Source organism: Rhea americana, unplaced genomic scaffold (genome assembly GCF_003343005.1).
Source record: "Rhea americana isolate MKP2758 unplaced genomic scaffold, rheAme1 scaffold_132, whole genome shotgun sequence".
NCBI lineage: Eukaryota > Metazoa > Chordata > Aves > Rheiformes > Rheidae > Rhea > Rhea americana.
Genome location: NW_028185395.1, coordinates 825943 through 843971, shown reverse-complemented (window position 1 = coordinate 843971; position 18029 = coordinate 825943). Strand labels below are relative to the sequence as shown.

General features: G+C 35.2%; 1 protein-coding gene across 11 annotated transcripts in view; it reads right to left on the bottom strand.

The window, feature by feature from the left end:
* Positions 1–18029, bottom strand: part of KDM6A (lysine demethylase 6A) — a 158828-nt gene that overhangs the window by 103043 nt on the left and 37756 nt on the right. For all 11 annotated transcript variants that reach the window (XM_085297906.1, XM_085297907.1, XM_085297915.1 and 8 more), the window contains exon 4: positions 10601–10650. In XM_085297906.1, coding sequence (XP_085154032.1) covers positions 10601–10650 — 50 coding nt within the window. The remainder of the gene's footprint in view (positions 1–10600; positions 10651–18029) is intronic.

The following is an 18029-nucleotide window of genomic DNA, read 5'->3' as shown; positions in this document are numbered from 1 at the left end:
CCTCCCTTCCTTCTAGGGCCTTAACCCATGAGATTCCTCCAATTAGGTCTCTGAAGAGCCCAAAGTCCGCTCTCCTGAAGACCAGGGTTGCAAGCCTGCTTATTGCCTTACTTCTTTCCTGCAGGAACCTGAACTCCACCATTTCACGGTCATCGCAGCCAAGGCTGCCCCCAACCTTCACATCTCCAACCAGTCCTTCTTTGTTGGTTAGGACAAGGTTCAGCAGGACACCYYTCYTCATWGSYKCCTCCACCAYCYGTGMCAAGAMGTTATCATYRATRYACTGCAGGAGCCCCCTGGACTGCTCATGCCTTGCTGTGTTGTCCTTCCAGCAGATATCAGGGTGGCTGAAGTCTCCCATGAGAACCAGGGCCTGTGATCATAAGGCTACTTCCAGCAGTCTGTAGAAGGCCTCAACAACCTCCTCTTCCTGGTCAGGTGGCCTGTAGTAGACACCCACAACTGTGTCCCCTGTGTTAACCTGCCCTTTGATCTTCACCCATAAGCTCTCAACTGCCTCCTCCTCCACCCCTAGGCAGAGCTCGATACATTCCGGTTGCTCTCTCACATAAAGAGCAACCCCATCTTGCCTTCCTGGCCTTTCTTTCCTAAAAAGTCAAAGGACAAAAGCTCTTGATTCTGCACAAAAACTTCTGTAATAGGAGAATTCAACAGACAAAAAAGCTTTTCTGAAGAGACTTTACCACCACAACCATGATGATTATTCAAGTCACCTCCATCCAGAATACTTAAGACTTCTAGACACAAATCATGTATATATGGGGAAAAAGTGACCTCCTGCTGATTTTCAGGATGACCATTAGAAAATATTCAAAGTATTATTTGGAAACAGATACCATTTCCGGAGCATTTTTCTGCGTGGAGGGTGGGGGATTATTTCTTGCGTTCTCCTTCCACTGACCAAAGCAAATAGGCTCTCCAAAGTGTCCTCTTTTTTTTATTTTAATTACAATTAATAGTCTGAATAAATTACAAATCTGTTGGGAAGCTCTGAGTTCCCATAAGTCTGTTACTTAACAGGGATGAGTGGTTTACTGAATGCATACACCAAAATATTTCAAAACCATAGATACTGAAAGCAAAGTTTTTTCATAAATTAATGCAAATATAAAATATTTCAAAAAAAAAGAGCAATATATACTATCCCTAAAATGGCCTAACATTTGTTCTGATCTAAACAGGTACATTGTTATATGTGCAGGGGATGACTCCTTGGTTTTGCATGATGACAGCTGATTAGAAGAAATAGAAAAAGGGGCAATTTATCAGATTTATGTAGTGTTCAAAGGACACTCATTCAGTTCAATTTCATCAACATTTTGTAGTTTAATTCGTCAGTCTCATTCTTTTCAAGATCTTGCACCTAATTCTTGCTTCCTTTCAAGGAGGGGGATTATGCCTCCTGTCATAATTTTATTAGATAAATCATCTATTAGAGCTAATTGTTAGAACCTTGTGCAATTTTACTTTTCACAAAACTGAACACACTGCATTATTTATCTGCATTAATAATAGTAAAAAACAGTATTTATTTCTTTTTGTCATGAGACTATGAAAGAATTTTCTGTATTTTAACAGGCATAGGGACAGAGTTTTAGACAGACAAATCCCCAAATGCAAATAAACTAAAATTATAATTCGTGAGATGTATTAGCCTTTAAAAACATATCTGGATAAATGTATAAATTCTTCTAAACTAGTTGTTAAACCAGTTGTGCTTTACAGTCTCTTCTTAACAGCACTGAAATACAATATATTTTCTCCTTAATCTTTCTACCCGGCATCCATTTAACAGCAAATGTTTTACAAAAAAAACGTATTCCTTCCTTCAGCTCATCTGCTTCACCACTTTACAAGAGATACCTTTTATTTTTAGCATTGAACATTGAAAGGTTTTTTCCTGAAATTCAAATACAGTTATTCATTGGGTTCTGGCGGGGGGGGTGTCATATTTTGTAGATGAAAAAGCGTTATTGATAATACTGTCATCATTATCTTCCCAGCATTCCAGAGATTTTCCTTATTTATTCCACATTTCTCTGAAATATTTTGAAAACGTACACATAGTTCCTGTACCCTTAAAAGACAGTGTTCAAGTCAGTCTAAATAAACATTGCTTGCTTTTTGGGTTACCAGTTTAACATCACTGAGTAATCAAGCTAACTGATCATACCTATAGGATGCTGAAGTAACCTAATCTACAGTGTTTCTGAAGATACAGAGTATATGAACACAGAATACACACTGTATGTGCACAACAACCCATTTATTTAGTCCTTCAATTCAGACACCTTCATACACCAAATTTCTCTTAGGTCTTGTTCTTTTAACAACTTTTCTAGCTTTTCCAATATCATCTTACATGCAATTTCCAGTTATCTTGACCTACTGAAGGGCCAAGTTCAAAAACTAAATGCATTAAGAACCCTTAAGAAACTTTGGAGGAAAAAAAAAGAAAGATGTTCTAGCAAAGGGCCTCAGCATTTCAGTGCAATTCTTAGATCCATCTTTCCTGTAAAAGCCTTTCTATGGCAGTGAACTCATTCACTTCTTCAAATACTGAACTATTCTACCAGATTACCACTCTGTATCTGTTGGTGCCTGGATTAATTCCACTCCTGTCATTTTAAGCCTTCCCCCCCCCCTTAATGAAATTGTTCAGTACCACCAGCTATAGTAATAAGTACATACATTTAAAACTCGTCATTGTTTAATTTGTAAGACATAAGTTTCTAAGACATAAATTCCTTGTCTACCATCTTAATCTACTCTTCTCCTTGCCATGGACATCCCAGTATGTGGAGCCCTTGAACTTCATTTTACCAGCTCAAACTTGAGTAAATTCATTCATATTCTCCACTCTTAAACTTACCCAATTCTAGCTCCCCAGATGATCTTCAATGCTTTACCCTTTAACTTTTCCTGCCTTCCTCAAAACATCAAAACTCTGATATGCTTTTCCTTTTGTGGAGGGTGATGTTATGCTCCTCACCTCAAGAGCAACTACCTTCCTTGGATTATTTTTTTTTTATTCCCTCCCATCATGCCTGGTGAATTTATGAACTGTATTATCACAGGGATTGCTGCAGGGGAAAAAGATAGTGAAATCTTATTTCAAATCTCCCACAATTTACTCCCACATTATTCTTCATATTCACCTTATTCCATTCTTCCTATATGCTTTTAGTCTTAGTATATGTTTTTATATCTCTTCTCCCATTTTATTTAAATTCAAATTCTTAGCAGGACTACTTCTTCCTTCCCTCAGTCTCTGTCATTCTTTCTCTACTCACACTTTCCTCTTCCTCAAATTATCTGTTTAGTCTCATTCAAAGTCTTACAATTTTTTCCTCTCCTCAGCCATCTCTCTTCTATTTTCTTATTTTCTTTTTTCCAGGCACAATAGTTTGCCATCCTATATTATTGTGCTATCTGTACCAGACTCTGACCATATTTGCAGATTGTTTTCCTCAGAGTACAGTCTCCTGAAAATGTCTACCCTTTATCTCCATTATGATGACCTACTCTCTCTAGTATTTAAAAGTTAGGACTTTCCTTTCAAATTTGTATCTATTTTATATTTGCTTTTCCATAACGGATGATAATATCATTCTTCTCTCTTCCTCTTCAGTTCATAATAGTTCCTAAAGCAGTTATACTTCATATCCTCTCAGAACACAATCAGAATACATCTTCTTCAAAATATTTCTATTGAAAATAATGCAACCTTAAAACTACTGTTTTAGAATTCTATGCCATCCCTCACTACAGACTATGTGGTACACTGACGATCTTTATTTCAGAAAGAAAAGCATATGTGAAATACTAACAGTATCTCCATTCTTATTGCCTTCCAGAGCTGCCGATTTTTTATGCAATTTCTGTTTTTATTTTCTACTTTCCCAGTCTCCTTTTTCTCTGAAATTTTGGTTTATTCCATTTATTTTGCAGATATATTCTGAATTGCAAGTTTTCTATCTTACTTATTTCTAGGTCACCTACCCGATCTTTCAATTCCTTCTATATTAGCCTCAGTCTCAGAAAATTTCACCTTCATTGAGGATTTTTTTTAAACTCGTTTTCCAAGATTAAGTTTCCTCTGATCAAAGGGACTGTTTCTGTCTTTCCGTTCCTCCTGTACATGCCCTGTGTTGCTACCTGGAAATAATTTTTTATATTAAAAGGCTCTGTGTGTCATTTTAAGTCTTGTTCTCCTAGGGACTCTTCCAGTGAAGCTTTTCAAGTCTGTCTCCTACACAAAATTTCCATTCTGTTAAAAACACTCCACTACTCTAAACCTATTCTGAAAAAGTTGGGAAAAAAAAAAAAAAAAAAAAAAAAAAAAAAAAAAAAAAAAACAGCAGTGTTTACAGATCATACTACTGCCCAGATCATACTGCTGCCCGCTCCAGCTTCAGTTTCAGGAAGCTCTCAGTTCTGGCAATTCCTAGCGATCCAACACCACTGTACTGTTTCAATTAAACTAAGCATTTAAATCTAATTAAAAAAATAATGGAAGTTTTGATGAGTTCTGTCTAAAAATCCTACTTGGTATTTTGAGGTTACTGCAGAAAATAAAGCAGTTGTGAGTCAATGAAATGGAAAATTGCTCTGTCTTATAACAGACACTCTAAGGTGCAAAATGTTCTCTCATTTTGCTTTTATCAGTATGTCTAGTAATTGCTTTTTGTCCAACTATTTAAAAAGAGGAAAATGGACTTAAAATTTGGAGAAAGAGACAGCAAAATATCCCAAATTAGAGCATTATTGTATTTTCACTTGTTTCCTATTTTATAGAATTAAGACACACCAAAAAAGGCATTTGACCTATCAAAAGGGAAAAAGTAGAGTTAAGAAGTTGTACAGAAATATTAAGAGACGCAATAGGTTTAGTTTTTAAAAAAGGCCTTTGCTAATTCTAATTTTCAGTTATGAAGTCTTACTACTAACTGAATGTGTTTCAGTAATAGAAGTTTGACAAATTAGTCTTAGTAACACTTCTATATAGGTTTAATTATAAAACAGCATTGTAAAAAAATTAATCAGTACTAAACTATACTTTAGAACTCGGTATCAAAGAATTACATTGTAAAATTGTTTTCTGTAACAAGCTAACTACTCAGCACAGACTAAGATTTCACTCCTCCTCCATGGCAAGCACATACATTCAGTTATTTGAAGCCTCACTTTCCCAGGCTCTCTCTGTCCATTTAATAGATTTTATTTTTTAGCCTCTGCATGTTTTGGATTCTCCTCAGCTTTATACAGACTATCTGAGAAAAAAAAATGAGAGGAAATTCAATTATTTGCAGACATATTGCCATAATCAAGTTTTCAATAAATATTTATTAAAAAATATATATGAAGGTCATACACACAAGATGACAACCTGAGGTAAACATTCTAATTTACGTACGAGGTCTAATGCCCAGTAAACACAGGGAGGGAACAGCAAATAGCTGTATGCAGAGTAAGACTGATACCATTACCTTGCTGCAAAATAGCTATGGGATTTATTTCCCTCCCTTCAAGTTCTCTTCCCTCCCCCCCCAGTAAGACCAGTCTTCTATGTTATAGCAGTGTAACTGTTAAGTTCAGGAAAAAAAATTCTCTCAAAAAATGCTCATACTGTACTTGCAGGAAGATATTTTTAAAATCCACTGGTGTATGGAAGTAGGTCTCTAAAGATCCTCCTTGGAGTTTAATATACTACTTTGATGTTTTCACCCAAACTACGTAAATGAAATCTTTATTAAAAACAGAGGTGATTAGGACCATCTTCTCTATACATATGACGATAAAGAGATGCCTGACAGATTTCCTTTTCCTCTAGGCAACCTTCCAGCCAAAGTTAACAGCTAACAAGAAGTCTACCCTTGAATTCATATTTGAGGATATAATTCACTAATTAAGTGTTCCTCAAACATTTCAAGGAATATCCAGATTTGATGACTGACCCACTCTAAGAACTTGTCTACTAAGAGACATTACAATTAAGTAGATTTCTTTTCTTTTTAAGGTACCCTGAATCTAAGCTTAGGCATCTTAGTCTACAGTAAATAGTTTCCTTAAAATAAAGTAATTCATTTTCACAGTAGCTTTCTTCATTTTAAGGTACATTTAGACACGCTTCTAAATACGGTGCTCTGACAATCCTCCAGCATGCTCATAAATGGATAGGAGTGTTTGAGCATCTGTGTACCTTCCGCTACTCTGCCATTTCCCTGACCAAACACAGTTGTCCATAAAAATCCTTCAGGCCAGTCAGGATACTTCTTTTTGATGAGTTCACACACACTATACACCTCATGTCTGAAGACACTGCTATGTCCTCATGCTTCTCATTACTTCTCTGCAAATCTTTTGAACCTGATTAAAGTCCTCTCTAGAAAGCTAAATACTCAGTCCTCAACAACACTGATGTCAAAGGTAGATGGTTCACGGAAACATACTTGCAGAAAACGGCAGATTGGAGCTTGCTGTCAGGTATACTCCAAGCAGATAGGATCTCACCTGCCCACACACTATATCAACCTGGAGTTACCTGAACTCAACCTAATACTCATGTCTCAAATAGTTTCACTTCAAGTTCTGTTTTGCAATGACTACAGCTACCTATCTTCTAACTGTGATAGGTACACGCCAAAGACCACATAAATATACTTTAAACATGACTACCAATGCGAATAAGGGCTACAGTAACAGTGTCATGATACAGCAGAGATGTAATGAAAGTACCTGACAACCACGCTCTTCAATACAACTCTAAGTTAATTACTCAGTTCATAAGCACTCTGGTGAGCACTGGGCCCTCTCCCAGTCCCACACATGAGGAAGAAGGTTTCTGGGGTTTCCCACCACCACCACCCCCAGCAATCATGATAATACCGCAGATCCAAATGTTTTACACTCACAACCACACACACACACACACACATATAGACCCACGTGTTCATGTACTGAAACCTCTGATAGGAAAGCCCTAACAGAACCTACATGCTATACAGAGGAGTTTATACAATGAACTGCATTATAATACAACCACATGAGATAATTTAAGTAACTTTTTCCAGGTGCCAGATATCTACCATCATGTTTGGATAAAAACTTGCTGAAGTTTTAATCCTTCCTCCTCAGAGTATGTCAAAAATGATAACCATGGCAGACATTGAACTTGGTATCTTTATTTCCTCAGTAATATCAAAATCTACAAACTACAGTTCTACTTGTTGTTTCTCTCTCCTGAGCTGCCCTTCCTATCCTCTCATCCCCCACAGTCCTCCTCACCTCCCCCAATATATTGACACGGGAGTTTTAAAAAGAAATCAGAATGCAGTACACTGCACAGAAGGCAGATTTATTTTAGCATAGACATCTAAGAAGAAGAAACATAGAAAAAAAATTACAGAGTTTGGAGCTCTATAAGTTATCTCAGCTTTCATCCAAGTTGAGATATTTACTTCTTAAGATTTCCAGTCAAATAATTCAGAGCATAGTTAAGGCACCACAGCATACGTGCAGAACCCCAATACTTTTGCATGACATTTTATGTTGATCTGTGGGTGGCCAAAGACATTACTGTAAAACATACTCTATTTAGGAATGTGTCACATGCAATCCAATTCTTTAAACTATCCTTACAAACATTACTTCTTTAAAGGAAATAGCAATTCATCAGAATGAAGGGGATATTGATCTAGTAAATGGCAATAATTAATATCTTCTTAGTCTTTCACCCTTCATTTCTGTCATCATAACATACATGCAAAAGCATATTTTATGATTTTTTTTCCTTTTTATTTGGTATAATTAAAATGCTTACTACATTACCAACAAAAACAAGGCACCAAATTCTGAAAAGACAGAAAAAGGTCTGATAACAATAACAAAAAAAACCCCACCAGAACATTGGATAATCTAGAATATCTTTGGGGCATGAAAAAAAATGCAAAGGTCTTGAAAGGATAAAAAAAAGGTGACTTCTAGAATGAAGAACATATAATAAACAATACATCAAAAGAATGAACAATTGCTGATTTGAGGCAACTATGAAAAAACAAAATAACAGAGACTAAAAATATTACCTAAGGAGGCCAAAATATACCTAATGTAACCTAAAACCTCTCAAAATCCTTCTACAAGTTTTCTATTTATAAACAAAGTAGATAACAGGACACTTATTTCAATCACATAAATTTGCAATGCAGTATGTAATTTCAGATGTGCTGCCTAAGTTTATTAAAGACTGTTGCTGTCTGGATTTAAATCTCTCTTATATAATAACATTCATGTGATCCAGCAGTCTCCGTGAATTTCTCAGTATTTTCACACAGGTGTCCTTATAGCTCACAAATACCACCCTTTCTTCCCACCCTTTCTCTCCCTATTTCCTCACCATCAGAAATTTTAACAGCTTAGCTAGTGATATCTAAACCTGAAAGAATTAAAAAAGGAAAAAGAGAGAGAGAATTAATCTTTTTAAAAACAAGCAAAATAATGAAATGCCTTTGTATTATTTGCGTAGCTCAAAAAAAAAGTTAATTAGAAAGCACATGAAAACAGTATCTAACAGTGTGACCAAAAATACACTGCAAACTTAATTTTCTTGACTAAAGGAACCGCCTTCCAAGCCTAAACCCAGCAACTTTCCACTGCAAACTCTGGACCTGCTTTATCATCCATTCATAAGAGATAAATGGTTAGCCTGTCATTTTTATCAGTATTATCAGTGAAGTTTTTATCGAAAAACATTTTTGTACTCTTTCAGGCTCTTTTCATGCAGATGCAATCAAGAAAAACTTCTAAAATGCTTATGATAAAACATTTAGGACTACACATTCATAGGGAATAAGATCCTTTCTGTATGAGGCAACCAGAAGATGTTTTTCTCAGAGGTCAAAATATTCTCGTCAACCCCATGATACTTACATTCTTTTAACAAGACTTGTCTAAAATTATCTCTGCAAGGATGGACTCTTGGGATACACACAGGAAGCAGGTATGTGTTAGAAGCTGAGTAAAATATCAGTACACCGAGTACTAACAGAAATTGTTTTCAGCAACTCAAGTACAGATCGCACATCTACTATCTCTGAGCTCTTGAAAGGGAACTGCAAAACAACTGGAGTTCCCATTTGTTTTAACTGCAGATAACATAAGCCATACTGAAGTCTTCTACACCTACAAACATACATATGCCTAAACATACATACGTATTCATATATACACATAAAAATTATTTATATCTCGCCTTGCACTTTCTTAAAATGGCTGGAAAATGATTCAATCAATCATCTGTCGCTTCTTCTAATAACAAGCCATTAGAATACAAGCCAGATAAAACAAATGAAGTCACAAAATATTCTAAACTACTTAGCATGAAAGAGTACAAACAATACAAACTATTACAACAGATGGTTAATTAATTAAACAACAATCCCAACACTCAATTAACAGAAATCTTCAGGCTACCTCTCCAGGAGCACATGAGAGGTAAGAATAGATGAATACTCTTTTTAACCAATATATTTTAAAAAAGAATCATAATATTGTTTCTGCTTCAACTACCAAATGCCTTGGTGAGAACTGTGCACTCGCACAACTTCAGCTGGAGCTGGGCTTCACAAGACAACAGGAACAATCTCCCTGTGACTCTCTGACTGGATCTCTCTTCCACATTCAAGTAGAATACATTTATTTAAATTCATTCTTCTACACTATTTCCTCTGCCTTTCTCTTCCCACTTCCTCTCTCCCAAATGGAAGAGGATAAAACAGAATTTTTAGAATATACTTATACTCCCTATAAAATGTAAAGAACACAGAAAATGCTGGTTTTTAAAAGGCTGGTATATGCATCATATTTGTGTCTTCCCAGATTGAACCCTCCCTATTCGAAATAAGGGATTATGCACACTTTTAAAGTAAACATCTGCTTAAAACCACACAAATGTTAACCGTGCTCATACGTGCTTTCCTGTACTTGCTACTCAATCATGAGCTCCAGATTATTCCATATGACACTATGATGCTGAATGTTTTTCACATCACTAAAATTCTGTACTTCTATTCATTTACTGTCTTACTGCTTCACATGGACTTAAAGATAACACTCATAGCTATATTAATTAAAAGTTCCCTGTTTTATGTGAGAACATTAGCTAACAGAATATTGAAAGGAACTTTTAAACATCTTAGCATTGATTGAAATAAGCAACAACCTGAGAACACCTTTTCTAGTAAAGTTCACAACCTGTGCAGCAGCTTTCAAGTGGTTATGATTCTCTCAGTACTTATATGTATTCAAATATCTAGGCTTACATAATAAAAATTGAAGTAACAGATAATCAAAAAAATCTAAAACATGACAATTTCATTTATCTGCCTTTTCCACAAACAGTGTGAATACTTGTTCTCACTTAAATTATAGTGAATTGAAGAGGTAGGCGAATGTTTCCATAGGACCCAATTAACAAAGCGAAAAGTAGTTTCAGGTACATACTCCAAACTTATATGAAAATTAACCTATTTTAGAAATTCAATCATTTACAACAACATTAAAAAAAAAGGTATATACAGACCTTCCAGTAGTCAGATTGTAAACTGTAGTACCTCTGGTATGCAGATAATGCTGTAGGAAAGAAAAATGAGTGTTGAATTTCTGTTCTGTTGCATTTTTTTAAGAAAAGATAGAAAACCTTAAGAGTCAGTCAGAATGTACAGCATTAAAATGATAAATGGTTTAATAAAAGTAACATTGCCACAATAAGTACACTACTGTGGGTAATGCATTCCTTAAGATTACAATTTTGTTTTATGAAATGTCAACCCAAAAGAATATTTATTATTAATCATACAAATGTAAATCAAGCAATATTTTAAGGAAAACTTATAACAAAAAGAATCATTTGAAATTTGGGGATTTTTTTCTGGACAAAGCTACTGTAAGATATAAAAATTTAATCATGTAGCTCATTTACAATGCTCCCTGATGTCCTGTAATTTTTAAAGCATGAGTGCAGAGGGACACATACAGAGAAATCAGTTTCACATGCCCTTTCATTCAGTAAGTAAAAAAACAAAAGCTAGTGGAAAAAAGCTTACGTTTTATTCAACATGTAGTTAAGACCAAGACTGACCTGAAAAACAGCTCCAGAGCACCATCTTTATAGAACATTAGCACTACTTAGCAATGAAGTCCTCAAATCACTAGTCCTTCATCCCTCTTTCCCCACTAAAAATTCTTGTTGACACATCTTGCCTTTGGCTAACAGGCACATGGCAGCATCAGACCAGAATGTAAACAAGCCTTATGTTCTTATAAGAACATTGCACAATGCATCATCAAAAAATTGAATATTTTGGATAATGATTCACTGCTGTACCATCAAGAATTTGATTTTAAGTGTTTGTTTCTTAACATTTATGAACGCTGTCTACATACTATATGTTTTCCAAACACCAAAAAAAGTCTCTGCTTTGAAAAATTACAAGCATTAAACCAATATCAACAGATTAAGGTAGCAAGAACAGTTATGTACTTTATATGCAGGTTCATTTCCTGCAAGTACCATCACAAAACCATCTCCCTAAGTTATACTATTCCTCAATAATGTGACAAAGTCTTGCATAATCATTTCTTGTAACTTAACCAAAGAACCATCTTAGATTTAAGTAAAGGGAGAATAAAAAAACGTGCACTGGCAAGACATACTGAGCTTGCTCTTCCAAAAATAAAGCTCAGGATGCACCAGATCTCATCAATCCCTTTGGTTACATTCTATATCCTAGTGATTTTCAGTCTTCTCTGATGTCTAGATCCCTAAACATTTTCCGTTGGACACACAAAATTCTGCATAAGCAGCCTACATAAGCAGGCTACTAAACAAGCTGGCCATTAAGGGTAATCCACACACCACCCATTTGCAACAAGGCAAAATTCACTCATTTATCATTTAACAAAATACTCAAAGCTAAAGCAAATACTGTTTGTTTGTTTGAAATTAATACCAAAGCACTGGGGCCTACAGCTCTTTTGCCCATCTTCTGGGGTTTTGGCTGTTGTTCAGGATTGTTCTTAAAATTTATGTGTAACGTCAGTTAGATACAAAAATTTAAGTTGCTAGTTCTTTAAAATACCTTCAAGTTTTTCTGCCAGAAACACTTCCCATCAGGTTGTCCCCATGACCCTCTGGCTGAAGAGGCCTCTGCCGTCTCCCTGCCCCTGCCTGTGTTCCTGGCCACTTTCCTCCCTACAGCACCGACAGGCCCCAAGGCAACCTGCATCCACCTCCGCGCTGGTCTGTCTACGCATACTCACAACCACAAAGTTTTAAATAACTTATATATGCCGAATTGTGTCGATAAGGTGCCCCTCACCACTGTGATTACTTTTAAAACCAGCTTCTAATTTTAGTGCTCTAAACTGCAATTCATTTAGATGCTCAGAGTAGAAAAATATGTATGAGGATATTCATCATCCTCACATTATCAACATGCACCATCTCTAAATGTCTATATGAAACTAAGTTGAATAAAATCATTTAAAAATCTAGTCAATCAGGTCGAACATTTCACACCTTAAGAATACATGTTTTTCTTCTCACTCTCCAATTTGATACAAACACAAATGTATCATTTTAAATCTAAGAATATTTCTACCGCATTCTATAATTTTGTTACAACACATGTTCACTAGAACACAGAATAACACCCTATCCCAAATACTCCTTCTAAATTCACTGTCTCCCAGGTATCATTAGCAGGTTTACAATAGAAAAGCTATTTGAACATTTATGACTTTGCCTTCCCAAACAGGAAGAAATACACACATATATACAGGGCATAAACACCAAAACATAAAATATGCCACAGTTAAATAAAAGAAAAAAAATATTTCACTCAGGCAGTACCTAGCCAAATTTGAAGGTTAAAACTTATTCAAAACCTTAAGTGAACAGCACCATATTATCCAAGACTTAGGAAACTGAGAAATTATTTTAACCTGCTATTTTATTAAAGTAAGTCAATTATACAGGGGATAGGGATGGAATAAAAAGACAAAAAGAATGTTAAATTCAATGCTAAGGCCTTATTTTGAAAGAATGAAAATGAGAACCATTTTAGCATAATAATAAAACATATAGAAACACTCACACAGTCAAGAGAACTGAAACATAAATTTCCCCATAGCACAACATACTACTAGTAAGTTGTATGTTTACAAAATATCATTTTTTAATAAAAAAAATATAGGAATAGAGAAGCAAGAGAAGATTGAAAAAGGAAAAAAAAAAAAGGTTAAAAAGGTTTACTGTTGTTCTGTGACCAAAACCATTTCTTATTCAAGCATAGAAAAAAAGAAAAAGTGTATCTTTTAATCCTGTTCCTAACTCTAGGCCAGCCAGAGCATGCGTGGCCTCTTTTCCCAGACAAACAATCAGAGATACTGGAACAGAGCTAAGCAGTACCGAAAAAAAGGTGAGAAGAGACCTGGGGGTATTCACTGTGTTCAGATCTGACAAAGCACATGTCAGGGGAGGAGGAAAATTAGGAGATGCAGAAAAACAGGCTCCACTAACACCTCTTGCTCATAAAGCAACTTGCCTAGGTAAGTTCTAGCATCTCCATTTAATACGGTTGGAAAAGCTGGTACATTAAAGAAAGGAGTTTTTGCTCCATGATATTCCACCAGATTTCCCTGGAGTATTAACATTTGCAAATTATTTCCTTTTCATTTCCATTTCTACCTCTCCCACTCCTCAACAAAATTTAGCAATTTCCCCAAGAAACAGGCTCACACTACCATTAAAACAACTACATACACCATACCTGGAAAGCATGAACTACTGAAGCACATTTCATAGATACAATGAAGGTCTTCTCTTCTTATTCTGTAAGGAAGATTACATTATTCTTCTTGAGGAAAGAATACAGTCCTCTTCTTAAGTGTTTTAAAGTTCCCAATGACACTTCTGGGTTCAGCAACCCAGGTTCCATAGATCCATGCTTTCCTTCAAGGACAACCATACAGAAGCTGGTAGCAGCAGAATACTTAATTCCTGAAGATCTAATACTAAAACTCTCAGCACTGTGCTGAAAACGCAGAACAACGAATCATAGAGAGGTCTTTTGCACCTGCGAACAGGAACTGCTTGCCCCTTTCCTGCTCAGGGGAGTTAGACAACAAGAGAACGCACAATTACAGATATTTAACAAATGCTTAATATAGAGTTGCCTGTGAAAGTTTATTTCTGCCTCTTACACATCTGCATTAAGCATTTGCTCCACAAACGCTCAAGGTTTGCTGTAAAGAACCAAAGGAACAGACAGAAAAGGGGGATTCAATGAAGCACTCTTCTGTCAGGGCCTGTATGAAATATTCTTAATCAAACACATCCATAAGAATAATCTTGCACTCAGAACAGGCTTGAAATGAAATTCTGAAAGCAAGATTTCTGAAATTCTAGTAAAGAAAAGAAAGCCTAGTTGTTTAAAGCAGTAAAACATAAACCATAAATCTGAACTCTACCACACTAGTTTCTACCCCCTAAGTGGGTCACTGGTAAGGATGCTGCCAACAGGTAACAAGTAGGCATCTCACGTCTATAGTATTGAAATAACACATTTTATCTAAAAAGCCTATTATAGAAGTACAAGCAACTTTTTCCCCAAAGCTCTTTTATGTTTATGACCACAGGAAATTAGCATAAACCTTAGAACCACAAAATCTATTCTAGATTAAGAGAAAAATAAGTATGTCTACCGAACAAATAAACAAGTTATGCAAGTTTCTATATGAAACACAGCCGATGCTTCATCAGCGCTATGACCTTAACATGATGATATACTTTCATTTATTAGAAAGTGAAAAGATAATCATAGGTATAATGCATTTGTGGCTTTTTCTGAAAAACATTAAAGGATGTACTGTCATTTGCACCTTTATTTTTCATCCAAGACCGGTCATTCCCAGGTGAGATAATTTTTATTAGAAAGATTTCTATGAACTATTGCCCTTCTTTCAAAATAGTTGTCATCTCCTGTTGACATGAATAACCTCTTTTCAGTTAAGATGTCTTAAAAAAAAAACAAAACATATTCTAAATCAGTTTTCCAAGAAGAATTAAATCAAGCTGTCTACAGGGAAAAAAGCAGTGGTTCTTTTAAATAATTAACATATAAGCAAGCTAATGCTCTCAATCAAGTTTTGAGAATTGTTTATGCACTTTTTTAAAAGTGAGGGAATTCTCATCTAAAACATATTATAAAGGTTAAAAATCAGAAGTTATAATACCTGAAAAAAAAACTTTAAAGATTTCAGATATCTTATTTCAGGTACTATAACTTTCACAAATCATGTGAATAATGGAATTAGAGCAAAGATTGAAAAAAATCCAAATTTATTACTACAAATAAGTTAAATCAAGCATCTTAGCATTTCTACTACATCCAACTTACAGCGAGCCTTAAAAATCCATTTAAATTGATCTAGGGCTATGGAGCACCATAATGAAATGAGTGCTTTGAAATCACTCTTAGGTTGAATTTTGCAGACAAACTTCTATTTGAAACTTATTTTTTTAACTTTGAAAGTTTAGAAGTTAGCTGCTGAAATTCCTTACCCTACGGAACTGTTTTGTTGGAAGTCAAATATACAGAGGTGTCTTTTTCAACATGCAAATAACTCCTCAGCATCTTACAGTATGCACATTTTGTCAGAAGCGGATTCAGTATCAACATTAGGAAAATCTTCCTTCTTTCCCTGTGAATTAGATCGTATTTCTAACAGGAGGTAGTCAACCACAGAAAATTCTCTTAAAAGTCACAAAGCAGAGAGACTCCGTTCAGACATCAACAATACTGGAGGACAGACTCATGGATTCTTAGTAAAGGAGCTTGCAGTGACCTCCATGTTGCCAACCTTATGCCCAGGACTTCATTTCTTATCAAATAAGTTCTAACTAATATTATTTTACCATTCTACTTTGAATAATAGCTTAATTTGACCCAAAGGTACCCCCACCCTGTCAGATCACTCAGAGTCAGCTATACCATTTGATGAGAATAAAAGAGTTTCCCTAAAATAGTTCCAAAAAGAAAAACAATCTTTTCACCATCCTAACGAATTAAAATTATCCTGGGCAGTAAGGAACCTCCTTGACTGTTCCACAATCCAAGCCAGTTTAGGAATCTATCTTATAAACTTCTGCCACCTAATACACAGCTCACCCTCAATGAGTTCATACAGTTACACTCTGCTGATTTCTTCTTATTGAAGAAGGTTTTGCAGCCACCAGGAACAGGCCACTTTGTAATACCTAATATATCTTTAATATAACACGGAATGATCTGGCCTTGATTATTTGCTCTGTAAGACTCCATTTCCTCTCAGAGTCATGACATAGATGATACCATTTCCATATTTCCTCCTTTTTAAGATTCCTTGATTTCACATAAACAATATGAAAGATATTCTTATATAATTACTCTGCATGTGGTTTTAGGATTTTTTTTGTTTTAATCTACTTCACATATGAGAAACTGGTAAAACTTTACAAGGTACATATTTGTTTCAATAATAGGTAGAGAGTCTCACTCATCATGTCCAGTCTAAATCCACTACCTAAACAAACAAATGAAGAAAGATGAAAAGGGAAGCAAAGTATCAACTGAATGACAGCCCTCTATCTGTCTTTTCTTTCTTTCTTTTCTTTTTTTTTTTTTTTAAAAAAAAAAAGCATATCTGATCACAAATCACATAGTCACTAAAGGAGAGCTTTTACAATCTACTTTATCAGACCTGTTTTGACACCTGAAAATTTAGGAGGCCTTTTAAACTGATACAAACATAGAGAAATTTGAGGTTTTTAGTGCTTAAGTAGCAAAAATGTAAGCTAGATACTGACACCATCTAGTGGCATCTTGCATGGTTAAATGTGACCACTACAGATTTTTGACTTGCTAAACTTCTGTTTTATTTCAAACTTAAACTGTAGTTGGAAAGGTAAGGGCAAACATAAATCTGATGACATATCCCTGAAAAGAAGAGAACTACAAAATCAACTCAACTTCACGTTCTTCTCTATAAATAAGTACTTGCTTTCCTAAATAGCAATTTCTCTTTTTTTTAAGGATAATTTTTAAACAAGTGAACAGTATTTCTTAGCACCTATCTAGTCAGAATAGGAAAGGAAATGTAGAAAATTAGGTGAAGAATTGCATAAGGGAAGTAAGGAAGGGAGCACATGCATTGTTTTAAGTTTGATGACTTATTTAGGTAAAGTATTGGTTAAACACCTCGAAACATTTGTAGATTATGCAAATAACTTACTAAGCAGTCCAGGTTTTATCCACATTGATGTTTTAACCTAGCAAATTGGATATTGCTAAGCTAGGGGGTTCACAAAAAATATAAAAGATTGAGGAGATTCCAAGGTTGGGTCAATGATTTAAAAAAATAGTAATAATAAATAAATAAAAAAGTGTGGAACTTAGAGCAGCAAAACACAGCTCAGGTCTTCTGTTCTAAGGCCTCAGGAGAGAGGCTGCTCTCATCTCCCTCTAGAGATTCATGCTGAAAGTACCAAGACAACATATAATCAAAGGAGCCTAAAGTATGTCTTCTGAAGACGGAAGGCAGACACTCAAAAGAAACGCAATCATATATTTAAGAAAGAAGGAAAAAAAAATCACTAAATAAAATTACTCAGAAAACTATTTAGAAGTACACATCCACATCTGGAAATATAATGCAGCAGCGAACTGGTGGGAAGGTCACTGTCCCACAGTCATATCTAACAATGAGCTGCACAGGAGACTAAGTGGCATTAAACATGTAAGAGAAACTAATTAATCATGACAGGGAGTTTGCTATTACAGAAATCCTTTAGATAATAAACTACTTTCAGTCCAGCATATGTTTAATCCTGTTACACTCAGAATTTTAAGATCTTTCCTACAGTATCAGTGAAAGAACACAAAAATCACATGAAGCTAAAAATCCTTCAG